The sequence below is a fragment of the Anabrus simplex genome, chromosome 11 (assembly GCF_040414725.1).
Source record: "Anabrus simplex isolate iqAnaSimp1 chromosome 11, ASM4041472v1, whole genome shotgun sequence".
In the NCBI taxonomy this organism is placed as follows: domain Eukaryota; kingdom Metazoa; phylum Arthropoda; class Insecta; order Orthoptera; family Tettigoniidae; genus Anabrus; species Anabrus simplex.
Genome location: NC_090275.1, coordinates 104644146 through 104665472, shown reverse-complemented (window position 1 = coordinate 104665472; position 21327 = coordinate 104644146). Strand labels below are relative to the sequence as shown.

The following is a 21327-nucleotide window of genomic DNA, read 5'->3' as shown; positions in this document are numbered from 1 at the left end:
AGATCAGGAGGGTGAAAGAGAGGAACCTACCACAATTAAGTGGAACAAATGTTAGACTCAGCAAGGGGCCCTGTGGTCACAAACTCATACTCCCCAACTGAAAGCAATTAGGCCTTTTATTTGCAATTTTGTATTCTTTGCAGACTTTACTCTAGGTTTAGGCATGCCTCGTTTCTTTCCCTGTTCAAACGACTCTGTCTGAAGGTCAGTGTAGCAGTTTGGTAAACCCTTCCTATTTGGCACCAGGCTGTTGGTCTTGAGCTTATTCGCATGGTCGTCAGATATTTGGATGATCCATATACAGAGGCCTCTTTAGGCCTAGGCCGACTAGGAAGCTGCTTAGGGCGGTGGATTATTTATTTTTAATTTTTATATTATACTGGTATATAATATTTTGATACGGTATTTTTCTTTCTTTCTTTCTTAATCTGCTTACCCCCCAGGGTCGGATTTTTCCCTTGGACTCAGCGAGGGATCCCACCTCTACCGCCTCCAGGCCAGTGTCCTGGAGCTTCGTCTGGGTCAGGGGATATAACTGGGGAGGATGACCAGTACCTCGCCCAGGCGGCCTCACCTGCTATGCTGAACAGAGGCTTTGTGTGGGATGGTAAGATTGGATGGGATGGATAAGGAAGAGGGAAGGAAGCGGCTGTGGCCTTACGTTAGGTACCATCCCGGCATTTGCCTGGAGGAAAAGTGGGAAACCATGGAAAACCACTTACAGGATGGCTGAGGTGGAAATCGAACCCACCTCTACTCAGTTGACTTCCTGAGGCTGAGTGGACCCCGTTCCAGTCCTCGTACCACTTTTCAAATTTCGTGGCAGAGCCGGGAATCGAACGCGGGCCCCCGGGGGTGGCAGCTAATCACACTAATCACTAAACCACAGAGGCGGACATTTTGATATTTTTAATTGTTTAATTTTTAACATTTTATTTGTAACCCTTGAAAAGAGAACACAAACTTAACTCACAATGAAATGGATATGAATAACGTTAACATGCCGTAAGAGAGAGTTGGCCGCGCGGTTAGAGTCATGTAGCTTTGAGCTTGCATTCGCGAGATGGTTGGTTCAAATCACAGCGTCGGCAGCCCTAAGGATACTTTTCCGTGGTTTCTCGTTTTCACACAGGCAAATGCTATGGCTGCTATCTTCCGAATCCTAGCCTTTTCCCATCGTTAGACGCCAAAACCTTCGATATGTTAGTGCAACGTTGAACGAGAAAAAAAATAGAAAGAAAAGAGAACTAACTGGGGCAAATATTTTATAGGAAGAGAAATCGGGAATTGAAATAATTTATCAAGAGAAATGTTCGATAAATATATAAACAACTGATAGGGAATCTGCCCCCTGGGCGACAGCCCTATGCAGATTAGTGATTAATCGACTGATATGTTGGCAACTCAGCTCACATTTTCAATGCACGGTCTGCAACAGAAAGAGAACAGGTAATGTTTTAGTAATAACGTCATGTCGTCAAATGCGATCATTTCTACGTCATGCCTTCTCATGTGCTGATAACTTTCAGGGGTCATCAAGAAACTGAAGAATATGATAACAGAGTTAATAACAGGGAGTTACTAGCGTTAATTGCTAAGAAAGATGGCATATTTCGGCACCACTTAGAAACATCTACAGTTTTCTCAGGACTTTCACGTGACATTCAAAACTATATTATTGAAGCCAGCGAAGTTAAAGACGAGGTTAGGAAAGCAAACTTTATTTCCATTATTTTGGATGAAAGTACAGACGTTTATAACATAGCACAACTCTCGACTGTATTTAGATATGTTAGTCCCGAAGTCGAAATTTAAGAGAGATTTTTGAGGTTCAATGATGTAAGCGGTGACCGTTCTGCTGTTTCTCTCTCTAAACATCTCTTTGGAGTGTTACATTAGCGATGGGCATTCCGAATGAAAACTATCGAATTATTCGATAGTCTCAAACTACCGTTTCATTCGATTGTTTTCAACAACATTCGATGTTTCATTCGGTCTATATGATACTGAATTCTCCTGCAGCAGTTGCTCCCACTTCGCTCAAAACGATAGTACGTAAGTCAAATGTTAAGGAAACGATAGGAACCAATGCAATAGTATTACGGTCTAGGAGAGCAACTATCGCGCGCGAATTTTAAACATTATCCAATGATGGTCCGTAAATATTATTCTCTCCATTACATGGGCAAAAAAAGCAGTCCAGCAGAATTCTGGAAGACACACAAATCTGCCATGGAACTCTTATACACATTGTCACAGAAATATCTCACAGTTCCTGCAATATCTGTTCCAGCAGGAATAATATTTTCGAAAGCTGCCCAGATGAATGAAAGAAGAAACAGGCTGAAAGCAAAACATTTAGATCTTTTAATATTCCTGAACAAAAATCTTTGATTATAGGAAGACAGTGGTAGCCTAAGTGTCTGATTAATTATACTGCAAGTTTAACATATTGTTTTAGTTATCCTAACCTGTTCTATGTGCACAGAATGAAAACATTTGATCTAGCTACTTTATGTACTTTTTTCCACGACATATTATTAGTGACTGCACATATAAATGCTTATTGTTCTATTACATGTGTGTTTCATTTAGTTCGCGGTTTGGTTGTATTTTTTCATGTTAAAATGCAATTTTTTAAAATATAATGTAAGTATCTGAAAATCTATGACAGCTTTGAAGAGAGCTATGTTTAACGGGCGTTTGCACATGTATATTGTTTGACATGATACCACTTAAATAAATAAAAATGTATTTTACTGTACTTCCTCCTACGAAGAGAGATTGCCTAACCTAAAACTGACAAAGTGCACCATTAAATATTTCATATTAAAATAAGTAGGCCTATGTGGTCCCAGTGTCCATAATGTTAATGAGTATTCTATAAATTGCTCCTAATGATTAGCACAGATCTTGTGGGAGCCGAAATTGCAAGGATCAGAGTAAATATAAGACCGTACACTGTAAAAAGCGTGCATATTGCAGTAATTAGTAACTACCGTAACGAATGTCAGCAATTCGGAAACCGAATGAAAACTATCGAATAAAAACATTCGGTTGTTCTCCTGGACTATCGTTTAACAATCGATAGCAGGAAACATTCGATATGCCCATCACTATGTTACATAGAGGTGGGGACGGAGCGAGTAATACCGATGAGTAATCCGGTTGTAGCGGTAGAGCGCACCACCGATCCCCTCCGCTTACAACTGCGAGTACTCGCGGAGGACCTGAGCACTGTGTAGCGCACAACACACGTACGAAAGTACCTGTATTCAATCTGTGTTGTTTCGAATGCACGTATATATTTCCTTCGCTTGTTATGTTTTGTAGATAATGTAAAGTCTGTTAGATTATATTTGTGGTGTTAGTGTGATATTTAAACATATTCGTAGATAGTAGTTATATTTTTAGAACATTTAAAGGAATTTAAAGAAATTTTTACAGAAAATTGTTCCACAATGGCCACGAAAACCGTCGGATGCCTGGCAGTTTTTTGACATCACTGACAATAGGAAACAAGCAAAATGCAAATTTTGTGGCCGCACATACACGACGGGTGGTGGCACATCAAATATAATATAATATAATATAATATAATATAATATAATATAATATAATATAATATAATAACTGTATTTATAGAAGCATTCTACTGATAGCTGTTTGGCATTGGGACGTGTAGTAGTATGTTGTCAGATATGTTTTGTAATCACATTTGCAAAGAAGGACATTCCAGTCAACGTTCATTTACGTAATTACTTTTGTCATCCTGTAGATGAAATTATGTCAGTGTTTTTCATTATATTCTGATAAGATTCTTTATATTCAGGTTATTCTTCTCATTAACAGCGTACCGTATCACATGAACTTACGAAATAATTGTTAATACATTACTTTTCTGTTAACTTCCAATCCCCTTGTATACAAACCCTTTCGGTAGGTATGCGCCATACTTTGTTTCACTATTCGAATGAGTTAACTATACGAGTAACTAACATTTATTCCACATACTACCTCCTACTCCCTAGCAGTTACGTATATAACAATTATAGTGAATATATATGCAGTTATTTACAGTTGTTACGTTGTGAGAGAAGGGTATTAATAGAGGGATGCAATACCTTCGCAGTGCATACCTATAACGTGTTTAAACGTCCCGCGTCAGGACATTTACTCGGTAGTTCACTCGGTACTACCGGGTGATGACGTCACAACAACTGCTCCGCTCCGCTCCGTCCCCAGCTCTAGTGTTACAAGTAGGGGTGGAAAACTATCGATAGCGTTATCGATAGTTATCGATAGCGACCACTATCGTCATACATCGATAGTCAATTGCCTATTATCGATAGTCATCGATCTTTTTTTTTTCTTCATTGGCTTATTTTTCGCGCTAACAGAAATTGTACGGCTATTTGCCATTTAAGTATCTCTCCGTACCTGCGACTTCAGTGCCAGAAGAAAGACTATTTAGCATTTTGGAAGGTGGGATTCTCAATTCATCCTAACAAAAAATGATATTTATATGTTGTCAGAGACTGTATGTAGGCGAGAGAAGATAAGGCACATTTTAGGTCAAAAACTTCATGAAAGCAACTGAAAACTCTCCTGCCATCTGTTGAGAATGCTGTTAAACATATTTCCAAAGATATTACTATACCCGAGAAAATGTCGGGCGATCGAAAAATGAACACTGCAGCTGAACGAGAATTTCTCGGGCGGTCAAGTTATGGGCAAGAGCGTGCAGCCCGAGAATGTCTCGGACGTGCCACTGATGAGATTTATGAGTGATTCCGATTTGAATTTCAGAAATTACATAGCATCACATAGTTGTTTTTACTATTGATTTTTTTTTTGTTGGATTGTGTTCAATAAATGTTCTATTTTCGGGCATAATGATATGATTCGTTCCACCTTTTGTAAACTATCGATAGGTGTAAACTATCGATTACTATCGATAGTAGGGCTCATAATATCGGAAAATATCGATGGCGATTACTATCGATAGTTTGCCGCCTCTAGTTACAAGAATGTCTGTCAGTGTGGTGAAATGCTAGCAAATACAATAGAGATAATACGCGACACTTACGGATTTCGCCTTGCTAAAATGGGAGACAATTCGACGGTGGCGCTCCTAGTGACTTGACCTGAACAAATCGCGCTAAATTCAAATATCAATGGAAATGTATATACGGAAATGGATAAATAAATTATGTCTAGAAAGAAAGTGTTATTGAGATATTAACTTCGAAGTTGCTAAAGCAATTCTGGATAAATGAATAAAGAATTATTTAAAAGGTTATTATTCAAAGACTGAAATTAGACATATAAACAAGAAGTGAAATGGACTGGTGTGAAATGGCTTGATCTTTCATTTATGCATTACTTTTTTAGCTTTAGCATTCCTGCCTGAACTCTTACGGTTGGATTTGTCTTTTTTCTCATTTAAAAACATTGTATCATCACATTAAGACACTTGTCAATAAAAATATCGGCACATTCCTTACACATATGATGCAATGAATTAACATTTAATAGCTGGACAATTTTCCTCTCAACATGAAGCCTACTAACAGAAAGATATTCCTTACACATATGACGCAATGAATTAACATTTAATAATAATAATGTTTTTTGTTTTACGTCCCACTAACTACTCTTTTACGGTTTTCGGAGACGCCGAGGTGCCGGAATTTAGTCCCGAGGAGTTCTTTTACGTGCCGATAAATCTACCGACACGAGGCTGACGAATTTGAGCACCTTCAAATACCACCGGACTGAGCCAGGATCGAACCTGCCAAGTTGGGGTCAGAAGGCCAGCGCCTTAACCGTCTGAGCCACTCAGCCCGGCGAATTAACATTTAATAGCTGGACAATTTTCCTCCTAACATGAAGCCTACTAACAGAAAGATAATCTATAAAATCCCGGCTTTAATCTGAGAAGAGGGATAAAGAAAGAAAAGTATGAAAATGTTGTCGATAGTGATGCTTTAAGGAATATTTACGTACAATTAGAGCAAAAAGGTAACATAAGCTTGGCGGTATTGTCGAGGATTTCTAAAGTCGCTGGCCTGGAAATGATCTGAACAGATCTTATAATTCGTATATAAGCGTAACGTCCCTTCTTTCTTGTACACCTTATCCAAATCGCTTCTGTGACATTTCAAAACCCACAGATCACACCTACAACAACACATCGGTATTGAAGGTTAACTGCTGCACTATACAATAAAATATGCGTATTACATTTTATGCCAGACGATTACCAACAGTAGCGCCTACTTGATGAATATATTCTGGTAGGCTGGTTGAAGATGTCCTCTGTCTATACAGATCTCTTTTAATCTTCAGAGAAATGAAAGATAACGCAGACGAATGGGACGGTGGAACGAGAATTCAAGCTACGTGTTACAATGTTACCTTGCTAGACTTTGATTTCTGTTTCCTATTAAATTTATTTACTGAAGTGCTCCCTCAATCTGAAGGTCTGTATCAGATCCTTTAGAAGAAAATATGTGATATTGTCTTCTGCCCCAGAGATATCCAGCAGTTTAAAGCGCTTTTGCAGACAATCAGAAATACGGTACTTTTGAAACTATGCGGTCAAAGTTGCAAGACAATGAAGGGAGACAAGATTACCCTCAAAAGCGCCAGAGAATTGACTTTATGGGAACTAAGAAACCATCGTACCTCCGACTGTATTTGGAAATAATTTACATTATGTCCGTGCAACTATCAGATATATTTGCTGATATTAACAAGCAGGAGTTCCTTCAATTGATTAATATTGACCAGTTTAACAATTTCACGAAGAAGTTCCCGAACAGTGCATATCAGTCGTTAGTGAAGACCTATGGACAACATTTCGACTGCATAACACTTAAAAGTGAACTGTTTGTCCTCTACACGAAACCAGTCCTTGTTGAAAATAGTGCACACGACCTCTACCAATATTTGCACACCAGTAGTCTTAAAAAAGCATATCCAGAAGCAACGACATTGATAAGCCTCATTCTCACCATCCTCGCAACTAGCGCTTCCACTGAAAGAAGCTTCTCAGCCTTAAAATGGATACACACCTCCCAAAGAAATTCACAAGTAGAGGACAGGCTCTCTGCACATTCTTTGATTGAGATTGAGAATAAATTTCTGAGTAAATGAAGAAGCTTAATTTCTGTGATGCTGTGATAGACATTTTTGATGTCACAAAATGCCGTGCTATCGACCTGAAGTACAAATAGGAAATACTGAGGTAAATCTTAAACCTCCGTTAGAAATTAATTTTGAACTTTATGAGTGCATGAGTAGCCTGTCATGCGTTTTGCATGATGTGAACTAGTTTTAATTAGTACATTATTATTATTATTATTATTATTATTATTATTATTATTATTATTATTATTATTATTATTATTATTATTATTATTATTATTATTATTATATCCAGTTACAAACCTTATTTTACAACTAGTATATTAGGGTTATAGATAGTGAGACAAAGTTAATACATGAGAGTTGCATTTGAAATGGAGATGACTTATAAATGAGGTGGATAAATTTAACAAACACGTTATAACTGCTAGTTTCTGTGATGTTGATGCTCACTAATGTTCAATATATTATGTGCCGTTTCATCACTTTCAAATGATGTTATCTTATACAAAAGTAATATCTGTTTTCAAGTCTTTCAGTTTTATGAAATGGCATCTGTACTGCCCATAAAAGTGCTGCGGTGCGAGCAACAATATACCGTACTCTCAGAAGGAGTGTGATAACACTTTTCAAAACGTCACGCGTCGCCGCTGCTAGCAGTATTTGTTGCTAGTTCGCCTGGCCACATGAGATTCATTTGTCGCGTGTTTCATTTAATACTTGAGTCTTGTGGAGTTTGTAGACAGCGAATGTCTAATTCTGGAGGTCCAAAAGCACCCAAGTATTTACGGCACGGAGAGTGAACATAACGAAGAATAGTCACACGAAATCAAATGCCTGGGTTGCTATTTCTAAGTGACTCGTTCAGTAGCCTGCACACTGTGATATGATGGTTGCGGCAACGGGAATGGTTTCTGACGCTTGATAGCGCGACCACCGCATGGTTGCGACATAACTCCCCGAAGAGCAGTAATTACGGCTCTAGTGAGTCCATCTCATTTGCGTCAGTTGCAGCTGCTTCATTTGTCGCCGAGTTCCATCAGTAAACGTTGCTCGTGTGGCCGTACCCTTAAAGCAACGATCACTACCACTCACTTTCACAAATAATATCGGTTCATACGAAATTGTTCAGAATCTGAGAATAACTCTCTTCGTCAACTATAGGTTTGTCTCTAAAATACTACTCATGATGGCCTCTCGCAATTGAAGCAAAAGTATCATCCTTCTTCTCAAACACCTTCGGTACGAAATTTGCAACTCTCAGAGTAAAAGCCTACCAGCCACGCACTGCCTTCTTGATCCTAGCCTCACAAACTATGAATGAGCTGACAACTTTGAAGACAATTACAAGGCAATTACATTTAACTTAGCAAGTTGATAAGTCTGTGAATAGTTCAAGTGTTGTAAAAGTAACATCCAATTGAAATCTTTGTTTCTCTCTTTAGGTTTTACCTGCTCGAAGAAGAAAGAAGGAAAACAAAACAATGGTTGATAGCGTATTTCTCACCCGCTCCTTGGGCACGCCAGCATCGGGCGTTAAGGACCAATATGCGGACGGGAAGGCAGCCAAGGTGTGGGAAGTGTTCATAGGAGACAAGAGCTCCCGTACGAGGTACTACAAGAACTTCTTGGTGGGACTTCTGAGAGAGAAAGGCTGCAAGAGAGTGCTGGACGTGGCTTGTGGAACAGGGTGAGAAGTCCCATGTATTGGTTCATGTAACAGGTTTGATTAACTGCCATGTACTGTACGCTCCTATGTATCGTATTCTAGGTAAAAATGGAGGTCCCGAGGCACGATATAAACAGCCACATGAAATTACAAGTTTGCTTATCTTTTTATAAGACTAAGGTATAATTATTACCGGGTGAGTTGGCCGTGCGGTTAGGGGCGCGCAGCTGTGAGCTTGCATCCGGGAGATAGTGGGTTCGAATCCCACTGTTGGCAGCCCTGAAGATGGTTTTCCGTGGTTTCCCATTTTCACACCAAGCAAATGCTGGGGTTGTACATTAATTAAGGCCACGGCCGCTGCCTTCCCATTTCTTAGGGCTTTCCTATTCCATCGTCGCTATAAGACCAATCTGTGTCGGTGCGACGTAAAGCAAATAACACAAAAGTATAATTATGAGCTTTCTTTCCTAAATTCTTGATCTTTAAAAATCTGGTTTATACTACTTGCTACAAATTTTAAATATTATTACTCTTGGAACATGTTACTATTACAAATAAACAAAATGTAAGTTCGATGTTACGTTCTCCCATTCCAAGTCATCAACTGCTGACAAGACATCGCGGGAACTGTTTGGAAATAGTGGGTATTGCTGTAAACCTAGTCCCTTGTCCCGTTTCTCTACAGGGTCGCGTATGAAGTGAGATGAATCTTCGTATCGAGCTTTTACGACATGATGTCCTTCTTGACGTCAACGTCATCAGAAGAGTTAATGAGATGATAGTAGGAAAGAAGACGGTGAATCCCGCTGCCGTCGTAGGGTCTACTCCTGTCGAATACACCGAGGGGTCTGTTCAAGGCTTTACGTCGCCATCTGACGAACGAATAATCATGAACAGCGTCATATGCCCTCACTCCATTAGAACACTGCGGATAGGTTTGGAATTAAATCCAGTCTTTTGGTACGCAATCTAGTGATTATACATTGCATACCACCATCTGTCGGTGACATTTTCTTCCACCAACGAGAATCGAACCAGCTAACCACGGTGCCAGGCCATATAGACAAACGAGCATGGCCACCAGGCAGGCTCATTGAGAATTTACAGTGATTTAGTATAATTTTGCATGAAATAATGCTACCGGCGAATGTTTAATCTCACATATTAAATGACTGCATTGTCCGACTCGTTCGCTCAGAGGGTCCCGGGTTCGATTCCCGCCAGGGTCGGGGATTTTAATCGCTTCTGATTAATTCTTCTGGCTCGGGGACTGGGTTTATGTGTCCGTTCCACCACTCTCCTCATCATATTCATACAACATACCACACTACCAACAACCACAGAAACACGCAATAGTGCTTACATCCCGCCATATAGGGTTGGCGTCAGGAAGGGCATCCGGCCGTAAAACAGGGTCAAATTCACATGTGCTACGCAGTTCGCACGCGCGACCCCACAGGTGTAGGAAAAAGAGGTAGGGAAAGAAGAAGATAAAATAACTGGACTCTTAGTTGAAAAGTTCCTAGTGAGTTTTGGAAGGAAAGCTGTCAATTATTTATGGATGTATTTATAAATTGAACGCTGAAAGACATGACAGTTATTAATAATATTTATTTTGTTATTAATTTTTTTCAGGATGACTATAATATTGATTTTTTTACTCCAACAGAATTGACTCTATTCTGCTCTTAGAAGAAGGGTTTGAGGTGGTGTCCATAGATGCATCGGACAAAATGCTCAAGTATGCACTGAAAGCTCGCTGGAATCGTAGGAAGGAACCCATGTTCGATAAATGGGGTAAGTGTGGATATAACAGTTCTTATTTGGAAACAGGGCTAACGTGTGACACCACTGTAAAAAAAACAAAAACAAAAAAAAAACAGACTTATCAAACATGGAATGATATTAGTAGACGAATAAGCTTATTGTTAAATGTAGGAAAGATCATAATATGAATATAATATGAAAATAAAATGGTAGGGAATCTTCCACCAGGGAGACATGTCTAAATGCAGATTAGTTGTAAATAAATAGTGTTGTCGTTTGGGTCATCAATCCATAGACTGCTTTGATGCAGCCCTCCATGCCACCCTATTTTATGCTAACCTTTTCATTTCTACGTAATTACTACCGGTAAATCTCACATCTACACGAATCTGTTTGTCATATTCATACCTTGGTCTACCCCTGACGTTTTTATCGCTTACACTTCCCTCTAAAACTAACTGGCCGGGCTGAGTGGCTCAGACGGTTGAGGCGCTGGCCTTCTGACCCCAACTTGGCAGGTTCGATCCTGGCTCAGTCCGGTGGTATTTGAAGGTGCTCAAATACGCCAGCCTCGTGTCAGTAGATTTACTGGCACGTAAAAAGAACTCCTGCGGGACAAAATTCCGGCACCTCGGCGTCTCCGAAAACCGTAAAAGAGTAGTTAGTGGGGCGTAAAGGAGATAACATTATTATTAAAACTAACTGAACAAGGCCTGGATGTATTCAGATCTGTCCTATCATTTTACCTCTTCTTCCGGTCAAATTTCGCCAAATCGTTCTCTCACTAATTCGTAATTCCATCTTCTTATCATCTCACATTTTTAAAAGCTTCTGTTCTCTTTCTGAGCTACTTCCATACTTGCTGGGTAGACTAGCTGGCACTTCATGGGGCGCAGATGCATGCACATGACGAACAACTGCTCTAGCAATAGTACATTCACCAGCTGAATATTGTTCCTCTGTATGGCTCAATAGCTTACACACTAGTCCGGTTGATGTCCAACTGCACCACACAATGAGAATTAGGCCTATATCTGGTACATTGCGCTCTACTCCTATTCAATGGTTACCTTTACTGAGCAACATTCAGCCTCCTCACATCAGACGGCAAAACGCCCTCTTTAGACTGTGGACCAGGGTGGCGAAGAACAGTTACCTCCCAATACATCAGGATACAGATGAAAATGCCGTAATGAGACTCAAGTCTCGGAAACCTGCCTGGAAGACGGCAAAGGAATTAGATAATTCACATTTCAAGCCTGATGAAATATGGAAACGCGAATGGTCTCAATCACACCCTCATGGCATTTTCAACATCAGGGATCCAAATACAAAGTTGCCTGGGTTCAACTTTTCTCGCTCCACCTGGACCACACTCAACAGGATACGCTGCGGAGTAGAAAGAAGTGCTTCTGCTCTGCAAGATTGGGGCTGGAAAGACTCTCCAGCTTGTGACTGTGGTGCTGAAGTGCAAACCATCCTGCACATTCTGAAGGACTGCCCTCTGCGAGCTTTTGCTGGTTCCATCGAGGACATTCACCGAGTGACCCCTGAGGTACTCTCTTGGCTGGAAGAGCTGGGCATTCATCTCTAAGAGACTGAAAGAACCCCACACTAACCTTTTTTAATGTGGAGTTTGTATATATATATGTTGTATGTATATAAAGTCAATTTTTTGTGTGTCTGTTAAGAACTCGATTGTCAACTGTAGCATCATACGCTAAATAATAATAATTCACTTCCATACAATGCCACGCTCCGAACAAAAGTCTTCAATAATATCTTTCTGATTCCTATATCAATGTTCGAACCGATCAAACTTCCTTTCTTAAGAAAGGCGTTCCTTGCTTGTGCTAGCCTGCATTTTATATTCTCCTTACTTCTGCCATCGTTAGTTGTTTTACTACCAAAGTAACAGTATTCATCTACTTCCTTTATGACTTCATTTCCTAATCTAATATTTCCTGCATCACCTGACTTCGTTCAACTGCACTCCGTTACTTTTGTTTTGGATTTTTAAATTTTCATTTCGCATTCCTTCTCCAAGAAATAAAACATCAAATTACATTTTAGTTCAAATTTGTGTTTTGAGTGGGTTTAGAAAAGTGAAAGTTTATGATGGAGAAAAAAGGCCCTACGATTTGCCCTATTAAGAAAAAATCTACCTCTTCAATAATGAACAATCTGTAGGCAAAAGGACAGTAACTAATCAGAAATGGTATGAATTTTAGGGAAGATTGCATAAATCTGTAATTATATTCTGATTTTATTTTCAGTTATTGAAGAAGCAAACTGGCTAACGTTAGCGGATGATATTGATTACCTTCTAGAAGGAGGTTTCGATGCTGTCATCTGTCTCGGCAATTCTTTCGCCCACATGCCTGATCAGACCGGAGACCAGATGGACCAAAGGTAATTTCAAATTCGTTTCTTTCCTTTCCGAAAATAAATTATTATGTCATGTCAATTAAATTCACGTCTTTTCGTAATAATAATAATAATAATAATAATAATAATAATAATAATAATAATAATAATAGTCCGCCTCTGGGGTAGTAGTTAGTGTGATTAGCTGCCACCCCCGGAGGCCCAGGTTCGATTCTCGGCTCTGCCACAAAATTTGAAAAGTGGTGCGAGGATTGGAACGGGGTCCGCTCAGCCTCGGGAGGTCAACTGAGTAGAGGGGTTTCGATTCCCTCTTTAATCATCCTCGTAGTGGATTTCCGTGGTTTCCCATTACTTCTCTAGGCAACTGCCGGGATGGTACCTTATTTAAGGCCACGGCCTCTTCCTTCCCTATCCTTTCCAATTTTTCCATCCTCCACAAGGACTCTGTTCAACATAGCAGGTGAGCGTACCTGGGCGAGGCACTGGTCCTTCTCCCCAGTTATATCTCCCAGATCCAGAGGCTCATGCTCCAGGATACTGTCCTTCAGGCGCTAGAGGTGTGATCCCTCGCTGAGTCTGAGGGAAATACCAGCCCTGAGCGGTAAACTAATTAAATAATAATAATAATAATAATAATAATAATAATAATAATAATAATAATAATAATAATAATAATAATAATAATAATAATAATAATAATAATAATAATAATAATACTGGGCAAACAGAAAGACATGCAGGAACTGGGAGTAACTGAAAACGATATCAGAAACTGAGCATCTCTCAGAAGAAACATAGACAGAGAATGCGCGAGTATTAGGCAAATATCAAATCCCTCTCCAAGCTCAAAAGTTGAACATCGTGGTCCTTAGTTGGCCCATTCTAAGAAATAATAATAATAATAATAATAATAATAATAATAATAATAATAATAATAATAATAATAATATCGGACGAGTTGGCCGTGCGGTTAGGGTCGCGCAGCTGTGAACTTGCATCCGGGAGGTAGTGGGTTCGAATCCCACTGTTGGCAGCTCTGAAGATGATTTTCCGTGGTTTCCCATTTGCACACCAGGCAAATGCTGGGGGTGTACCTTAATTAAGGCCACGGCCGATTTCTTCCCACTCTTAGACCTTTCCTATCCCATCGTCGCTATAAGACCTGTCTGTGTCGGTGCGACGTAAAGCAAATAGCAAGTAATAATAATAATAATAATAATAATAATAATAATAGCAATAATACTACTAATAATAATAATAGCTTAATCCCTTGGTAGATGATACTCGGGATAAGTTTAAGTTTCTTAAAAAGGAGTGAGTAACTAGAAAAAGTAAAGTGATTAACATTTTCATTTATATGTCTGTTGTTTGATTGTTCTAAAAAGTGTGAATTCCACGCATGATCTTTTCATGGAAACTGTTTAGTGATTTTTTATACTATGACGTAATTGACTTTACCGTTCTGTAATTATTTTCCGCACTGTCTTACCAGAATCTTCTCTGACTGGTTGAACTCCGCTTCACAGTAATGGAAACACGGATAGTCAGAGAGATCATGAATCAGAGCTGAATTGATTGCAGCAACATGGTTCCGTACCCATCTACAGCAAAAAATACTATGTAATATAAAAACGAAACCACTTTTCCCTTTACGAAAATTAAATGATCATAAATATGTCACCCGGTCATGGCCATCCATCAACGGTTGCTAATTTCAGATGGCATCCGTCTATACTTTACATCACAGCCTGTACGGTTGCTATGGTTACATTTCCGTTTTACACATTTTGTCGCGTAACGTTTCACAAATTTTCAGATTACCGCTAGCCATAAGACATATTTAAGTGAAAATAGCGTCTCTACATTCCCAGCTCAAGAAATCTGCTAATGTTGAATAATGCGTGGGTTAGTCCATTTACGACAGATAAATATGGCATATATTACAGTACGGTATATCATAAATTTCGTATTACGGTCAATAATCCAGGAGCAGAGGACCATGTTTACGACTCTGGGAGCTTAGTGGACTGTTTACTCCTTCAAATAACATTAACTTTGATGTTTTACTACCACATAACTCCAAGTAAAGACCTCTGATATAATTTTTTAGCTCCATACAACAAAACAAGGAAACGTCACTGCATGAGTCAGGCATGGATGATTTACGTGATGACATCTCAACATTATTTATAATTAAATATTTAATTTAATTCATCATACTAGGAAATAAAATATTGTACGTAACAGCCACTAAAGTGAGAACTTTACGTTAATCGTTCCGAAATTCCGTAAACGTAAAATATCACTTTCTGTACTAAACTCTTGCTCTACGTTTCCTTTACTTGTCCGGTGAAATTTCACTTTTCTCCTTTCATATTTTCAGGATTGCCTTGAAGAACTTCGAGAAATGTGTGAAGCCTGGTGGTCTTCTTCTCATCGATCATCGTAATTATGATCACATCATAGCGACTGGGAAAACGCCTTCCAAATGCATCTACTACAATGTAAGATATTTCGTCTAACAATTACTTTTTTCTATTTTCATTAGAGCAACTATGCTATTATAATGCTATGTTTAGGTAATGAATTGGATTTTACCTTCATATGTGTGTCGGTGAGACGTAAAGCAACTTATAAAAGAAAAGTAACCCACACCGCCGTATATATAACGGTGGCCCATCCTGTGATGCTGCACATTTCCATTGGGACGATACCTCAATGTTCTGATTGGATCTTTACTTTCGGAGCTAAAAGCCTGAATGTAAGAACATGATTTCGTTACACAGCCTGCATTTGCAGACGATGCATCTCACAATGGTTTAGCAAGGAACACAGTAGGCCATGGAACAACACCTGCTATAGGTTTAACCGGTGGCGTTGGTTTAACATAACCTTCATAACGTTTCTCCAAGACGACTTTCTATTATTTCGTAACCACGAAGAAGACATTAGTGTGGTCAGACAGAAATGCTGATCCTCAATAGGATTTATGAGTCACTTGCCACACATCGAATATTCACCAATCCTATTTACAGTTCGTGTAAGTTTCAACCGATCACGGTCGATTATCACTGAAATGGTACTGTCATGAGATTGTTTGTTCAGTCCTCAGCCCTAAGGCTGGTTGGATCCTCAACAGGTCCACCAACAGCTGTCATAGATGCCCTAGGCATCACTGAAGAGGTGTACTGGGGAAATGAGGAATGATGTAGTTTCCCGTTGCTTTCCTTACCGAGTCAGGAGTTGCTATTACATACCAGTCTGCCAAGCCCACTGAAATTCACGCACCAAACTGACCCTATGAACAACATGTTCATACCATTCATAGCAGGGACTGGCTGCATAAGGAATGAATGGCATTACTAGCATTGCTCATACCTCAGTCACTTTTAAATTGTCAAAGCCAAGGATGAGACTAAGACAGATTAATGAAAGTATCAACATTGCTCTAGCCTATACCAGAAAACTGTGAACACTAGGTCCCTCCAGCAAAGGCATGAAATGAGATCATAGCACTTGATAGGCAACTGGTTGGGAAATTATCGAAGGTGATTCACATTTGCTTTCGATTTGTAACCTAACGTGTAGTATTTAGAATAATACTGGTATTTGCTTTACGTCTCACTACTATCTGCATCTGACGAAAAGTCACGGCGGCTTGTAGGTACGGCAGGATTATATGTTATATTACTGGTACTAGTTTCGACCTTGCTGCATTAGGTCTTCCTCAGCCAATGGTCAAAATTGTAAATACATGCATAGATATAACCACCAATAAAAATTACAAGTTGATATGTCTTAAGTATAACTTTATTCACAACCATTTTAATGCCTTATTTTAATTCCCGTTTTAAATGTGTAGTCTGACATTTCATCACTGTTTCAGATTAAGACTTGTAATTTTTATTAGTGGTTATATGTATGCATGCATTTCCAATTTGACCCTTGGCTGAAGATGACCTAACGTAGCAAGGTCGAAACTAGTACCAATAATATAACATGTAATATTCATTTAATGGTATTGAATAGGTGGACCTTTTTCTACCCTTTGATAGTGATCAGTTGTCAATACGGACCATAATGAAATTCATAACTTACTGGGGGATCATAAAGCATGTGGTGGAGTAGCCCCCTGGTGAACTACTGGTGAACTACTTACTTGTGAACTACAATATTAGACAGTCTTACTTACCACTTGATGTAATCTTTGATTTTTTAACATTTATGGTATCCACTTGAACGGAAGCAAATGCAAGTGCATTATTATACTGACGAATGTTCCGGAGGTAATTTTTGGTTCTATTATCATTCTTTTCTTAACTGATAATTACAACATATTATAATGATGTAAAACAGGCGTCCCAGCGGCCAAAATGTGAAGTGAACAGCAATGATGGCGCGTATTCTCCTACAGCAACAGTATTTGCAAATCACACACTTTAGAACAAATTTTTAAACTCATTTTTTAAAGAAATTATCGATATATATGAAATGAGAATGAAATTCGTCACTGCTAATGTCTATTATTTTTCTTTTGAATGCTCATTTCGCACGACCGGTTATTTGTGAGCGCCGCAAAAGGGATCTATACTACTGAAATAATATATAGGTTATGATGACATATGACAGGAGTAACAAACACCAGTCATGACAGACAAGGGGAGCTCTCTGAATCAATGCATATTCATTATCGAAACCTCAGAACAACACCTCAGTTCGCAAGAGTCAACAGATGTTTATTGTCAGGCATTGAGACTTGAGGTATTTACTACGTAGAATGTGGGTGTTGAAAAAAGACATATCATTTTTTTTTTTTTTGCTAGTTGCTTTACGTCGCACCGACACAGATAGGTCTTATGGCGACGATGGGACAGGAAAGGGCTAGGAGTGGGAAGGAAGCGGCCGTGGCCTTAATTAAGGTACAACCCCAGCATTTGCCTGGTGTGAAAATGGGAAACCACGGAAAACCATTCTCAGGGCTGCCGACAGTGGGGTTCGAACCTACTATCTCCCGAATACTGGATACTGGCCGCACTTAAGCGACTGCAGCTATCGAGCTCGGTAAAAGACATATAAGCTGGCAATGCAGTCCAAGTTGGGGCCAGAAGGCCAGCGCCTCAACCGTCTGAACCACTCGGCCCGGCGTAGTGTTTAGAAGGCAGTGAATGAATCACATATGGCGACAAATACAAAGAGATTTGCAGAAGCGACGTTATCACATTGGTATGATATAATTTCAATTAAATGATATTATATAAAGTACCTCTGTTCTTTTCATTAATACTGTTTATTAAACATATCATTCAGTAAATAGTCTTACCGTCCGTCTGTGTGGTGTAGTGGTTAATATAATTAGCTGCCACCCCCGGAGGCCCGGGTTCGATTCCCAGCTCTGCCACGAATTTGAAAAGTGGTACGAGGGGTGGAACGAAGTCCGCTCAGCCTCGGGAGGTCAACTGAGTAGAGGGGGGTCGATTTCCACCTCAGCCATCCTTGAAGTCCTTTTGCGTGGTTTCCCAATTCGTCTCCAGGCAAATGCCGGGGTGGTATGTAACTTAAGGTCATGGCCGCTTCCATCCCTCTTCCTTGCCTACCCCTTCCAATGTTCCCACGCCCCACAAGGCCCCTATTCAGCATAGCAGGTGAGGCCGCCTGGATGAGGTACTGGTCGTGCTCCCCAGTTGCATCTCCGACCAAATGTCTCACGCTCCAGAACACTGCCCTTGAGGTGGTAGAGGTGGGATCCCTCGCGCTGAGCGCCCGTTGATAGTATATGTAACTTATTATCATTTATTACGTAGAATGTGGGTGCGGGGAAAAAGACATACACGCTGACAATGCAGTCCGATAATAAAACTCTCTTGCCGAGCTGAGTGGCTCAGACGGTTGAGGCGCTGGCCTTCTGACCCCAACTTGGCAGGTCCGATCCTGGCTCAGTCCGGTGGTACTTGAAGGTGCTCAAATACGCCAGCCTCGTGTCGGTAGATTTACTGGCACGTAAAAGAACTCCTGCGGGACAAAATTCCGGTACCTCGGCCTCTCCGAAAACTGAAAAAGTAGTTAGTGAGACGTTGAACCCTTGAACTTACCATTCCATCGTTGGTCGGCCACGGCTGCTATAGTAGAACAATTTAGAACTCTTAAATCTTGGGTCGTTGCGGGAATAAATTCGGTCACGATCTTAACCAAACGATGGGGTTCAGAAGAAAGCCTAACTACTTGAAATGAGGAGCAAAATATGCTTACTAACTTTTATTAAACTGAAAGAGCACGATAACATCGTTAATTTAATATGCATTCTTGCCACAAAAATATAAAAAAATTTAATTCTTGATTTTGAAAAGTTCCAAACACAGTCACATTACATAACGTCACTTCGTTTCTTCCAATGTCGAAGAGTTGCTTCAGAGAAGCTACTATGTTAGTGGACAGCGAAACTGAAAAACTGAAAAAGGGAAGACCTGAAAACCGGGCGCCTATTTTTCCAAACAAGAACTGAGAGTTAATCCACACGATCCGTGGAAAATCTGACTTTCAACAAGTAGAACGCCTGATTTTCTCTTAATCAAGGTTATCCACCAGTCAAATACCCTTCACGGATACGGAACATCCGCCGAATGGACCCTTAATCGAACCAAACTGACTATCAGTTGCTTTGGATAGGTTGCGAAATATTATGGGAAAGCATGGTGTTCACTACAAGTTAATGGCATCATTCACAATTGAAATAAAATTCCACCATGTATTTGTCATTCATGACACCCTTAAGTGATACGTTAATCCCGATGCTAACTGTGCATCACCCAAACAACTGTTCGGAAGGAACCAACAACCACATGATCCGGGAGGATCTTACGTTAAGTCGCTCTAAAGGAACAAAACTGCGAAATGCAGGAAACACTTACTAATCATGCATTTAGAAGAAATGCCAAACACTGAAGTTAATCAAAAAGTGAAAAGTCACTTGAAAATATTATTATTGAACCGATTTTCAGGTTAGAAATGGGTTTATTATGCTTAATAAATTTACCAGTCCACGCCAAAATTTACTACAAATTTAAGGAATTCTTTCCCTTGACAACAATGCTACCAGTACAGATCTCTCTATTTACTGTCTGTCCCAACACACTACTGGTAAAGTGATTACTTACTTACTTACTATGAATAAGAATGAAAATACGACAAGGTGAAAATAAAATAAAATACTGGCTGACGAATCGAAACCGCATTCGCAACTCAAGTCTCATTCTAAAACACTGAGTGTCAATATGCACACCATCAAACGAAAACGGACGTTAAAACGAGAAACAATGAAGTTCGTAAAAATAAATTAACATCTCAAAGTCATACAGCTTAACACGCACGAAGAAACACAGTAAAAATATTTAATCTAGATCGGGTCGATGTCCCACACTTGGACAGCCCTCATTTATCAACAACAGTCCCGTTATCTCAATGAGAGCTTCGCATAGACCCTCTACAATAAATCATATCGCACAGTAACCGCCACCTTCCTCCAGGCCACTACCACAAAAGAACAAAAGAAAAAAATCTGAACCGAGACTTGAGTGTGTACAGCTACCATCCCAGACCTATCGTCGGGCTCACTTGAAATCTGTACACCCTAAACCTAATCAGTATGTACATGATGCCTTCCAAATCCTATCGTCGGGCGTGACCTAGGACGTCTCATCATCAATGACTCCAAGAATAAACACGTGACGTCCTAAATCTATCGTCGGGCGTCAAAGTGGGTCGTACTACGTCTCCCGTAACATATCAGGCGAAATGCAATTCTCAAACAACTCTGATATTTAACACTAGATTTCGTCAAACAAAATACGCACGACGGAACCCACGTCTCTATTATCAAATGAATGCAAGTCGAAATACAGCAAGTGTCTACCTCTCGAAAAATACAGTAAGTGTCTACATCATTATAATATGTGAACTCAAAAATAAATAGACGTGACGAACGATTCTCCACCTCGAACACAATCTCAGCCTGTGCACTGAAGTGTCAGGGCAGCCCATGAAAATTCCCAACACACGTTTCCCTTTTAGTGGATGCCTTCAAAATAATAATCATCACCATCACATTCAAAATTCTCAGATCGCCTATCATCAATTCCAACCATCTTATCCATGACCTCTCCAATGAACAAATTAAATAAAACCCAACCGTGTGTCCAAAGTGCTCTTTGATCCTGAAGATCGTTCATTCTCTTATCATCCCTGCGGGCTTTACGTAACATAGATCACTGGATGTGTACTACCCAGACTTTAACATTTTACAAGAGTCGTTTTCACTTGGAATCTTTCTATAAATTTCATAATGCTTCACATCATAG

At 39.8% G+C, this 21327-nt stretch overlaps 1 protein-coding gene across 1 annotated transcript in view; it reads left to right on the top strand.

Annotated features, from left to right (window-relative positions):
- Gnmt (Glycine N-methyltransferase) overlaps positions 1 to 21327 on the top strand; it is a 61996-nt gene that overhangs the window by 12929 nt on the left and 27740 nt on the right. The window contains exons 2-5 of the mRNA XM_067155474.2: positions 8598 to 8842; positions 10491 to 10618; positions 12865 to 13000; positions 15360 to 15480. Of these exons, the coding sequence (XP_067011575.1) occupies positions 8637 to 8842; positions 10491 to 10618; positions 12865 to 13000; positions 15360 to 15480 (591 nt within the window). The 5' untranslated portion in view covers positions 8598 to 8636. The remainder of the gene's footprint in view (positions 1 to 8597; positions 8843 to 10490; positions 10619 to 12864; positions 13001 to 15359; positions 15481 to 21327) is intronic.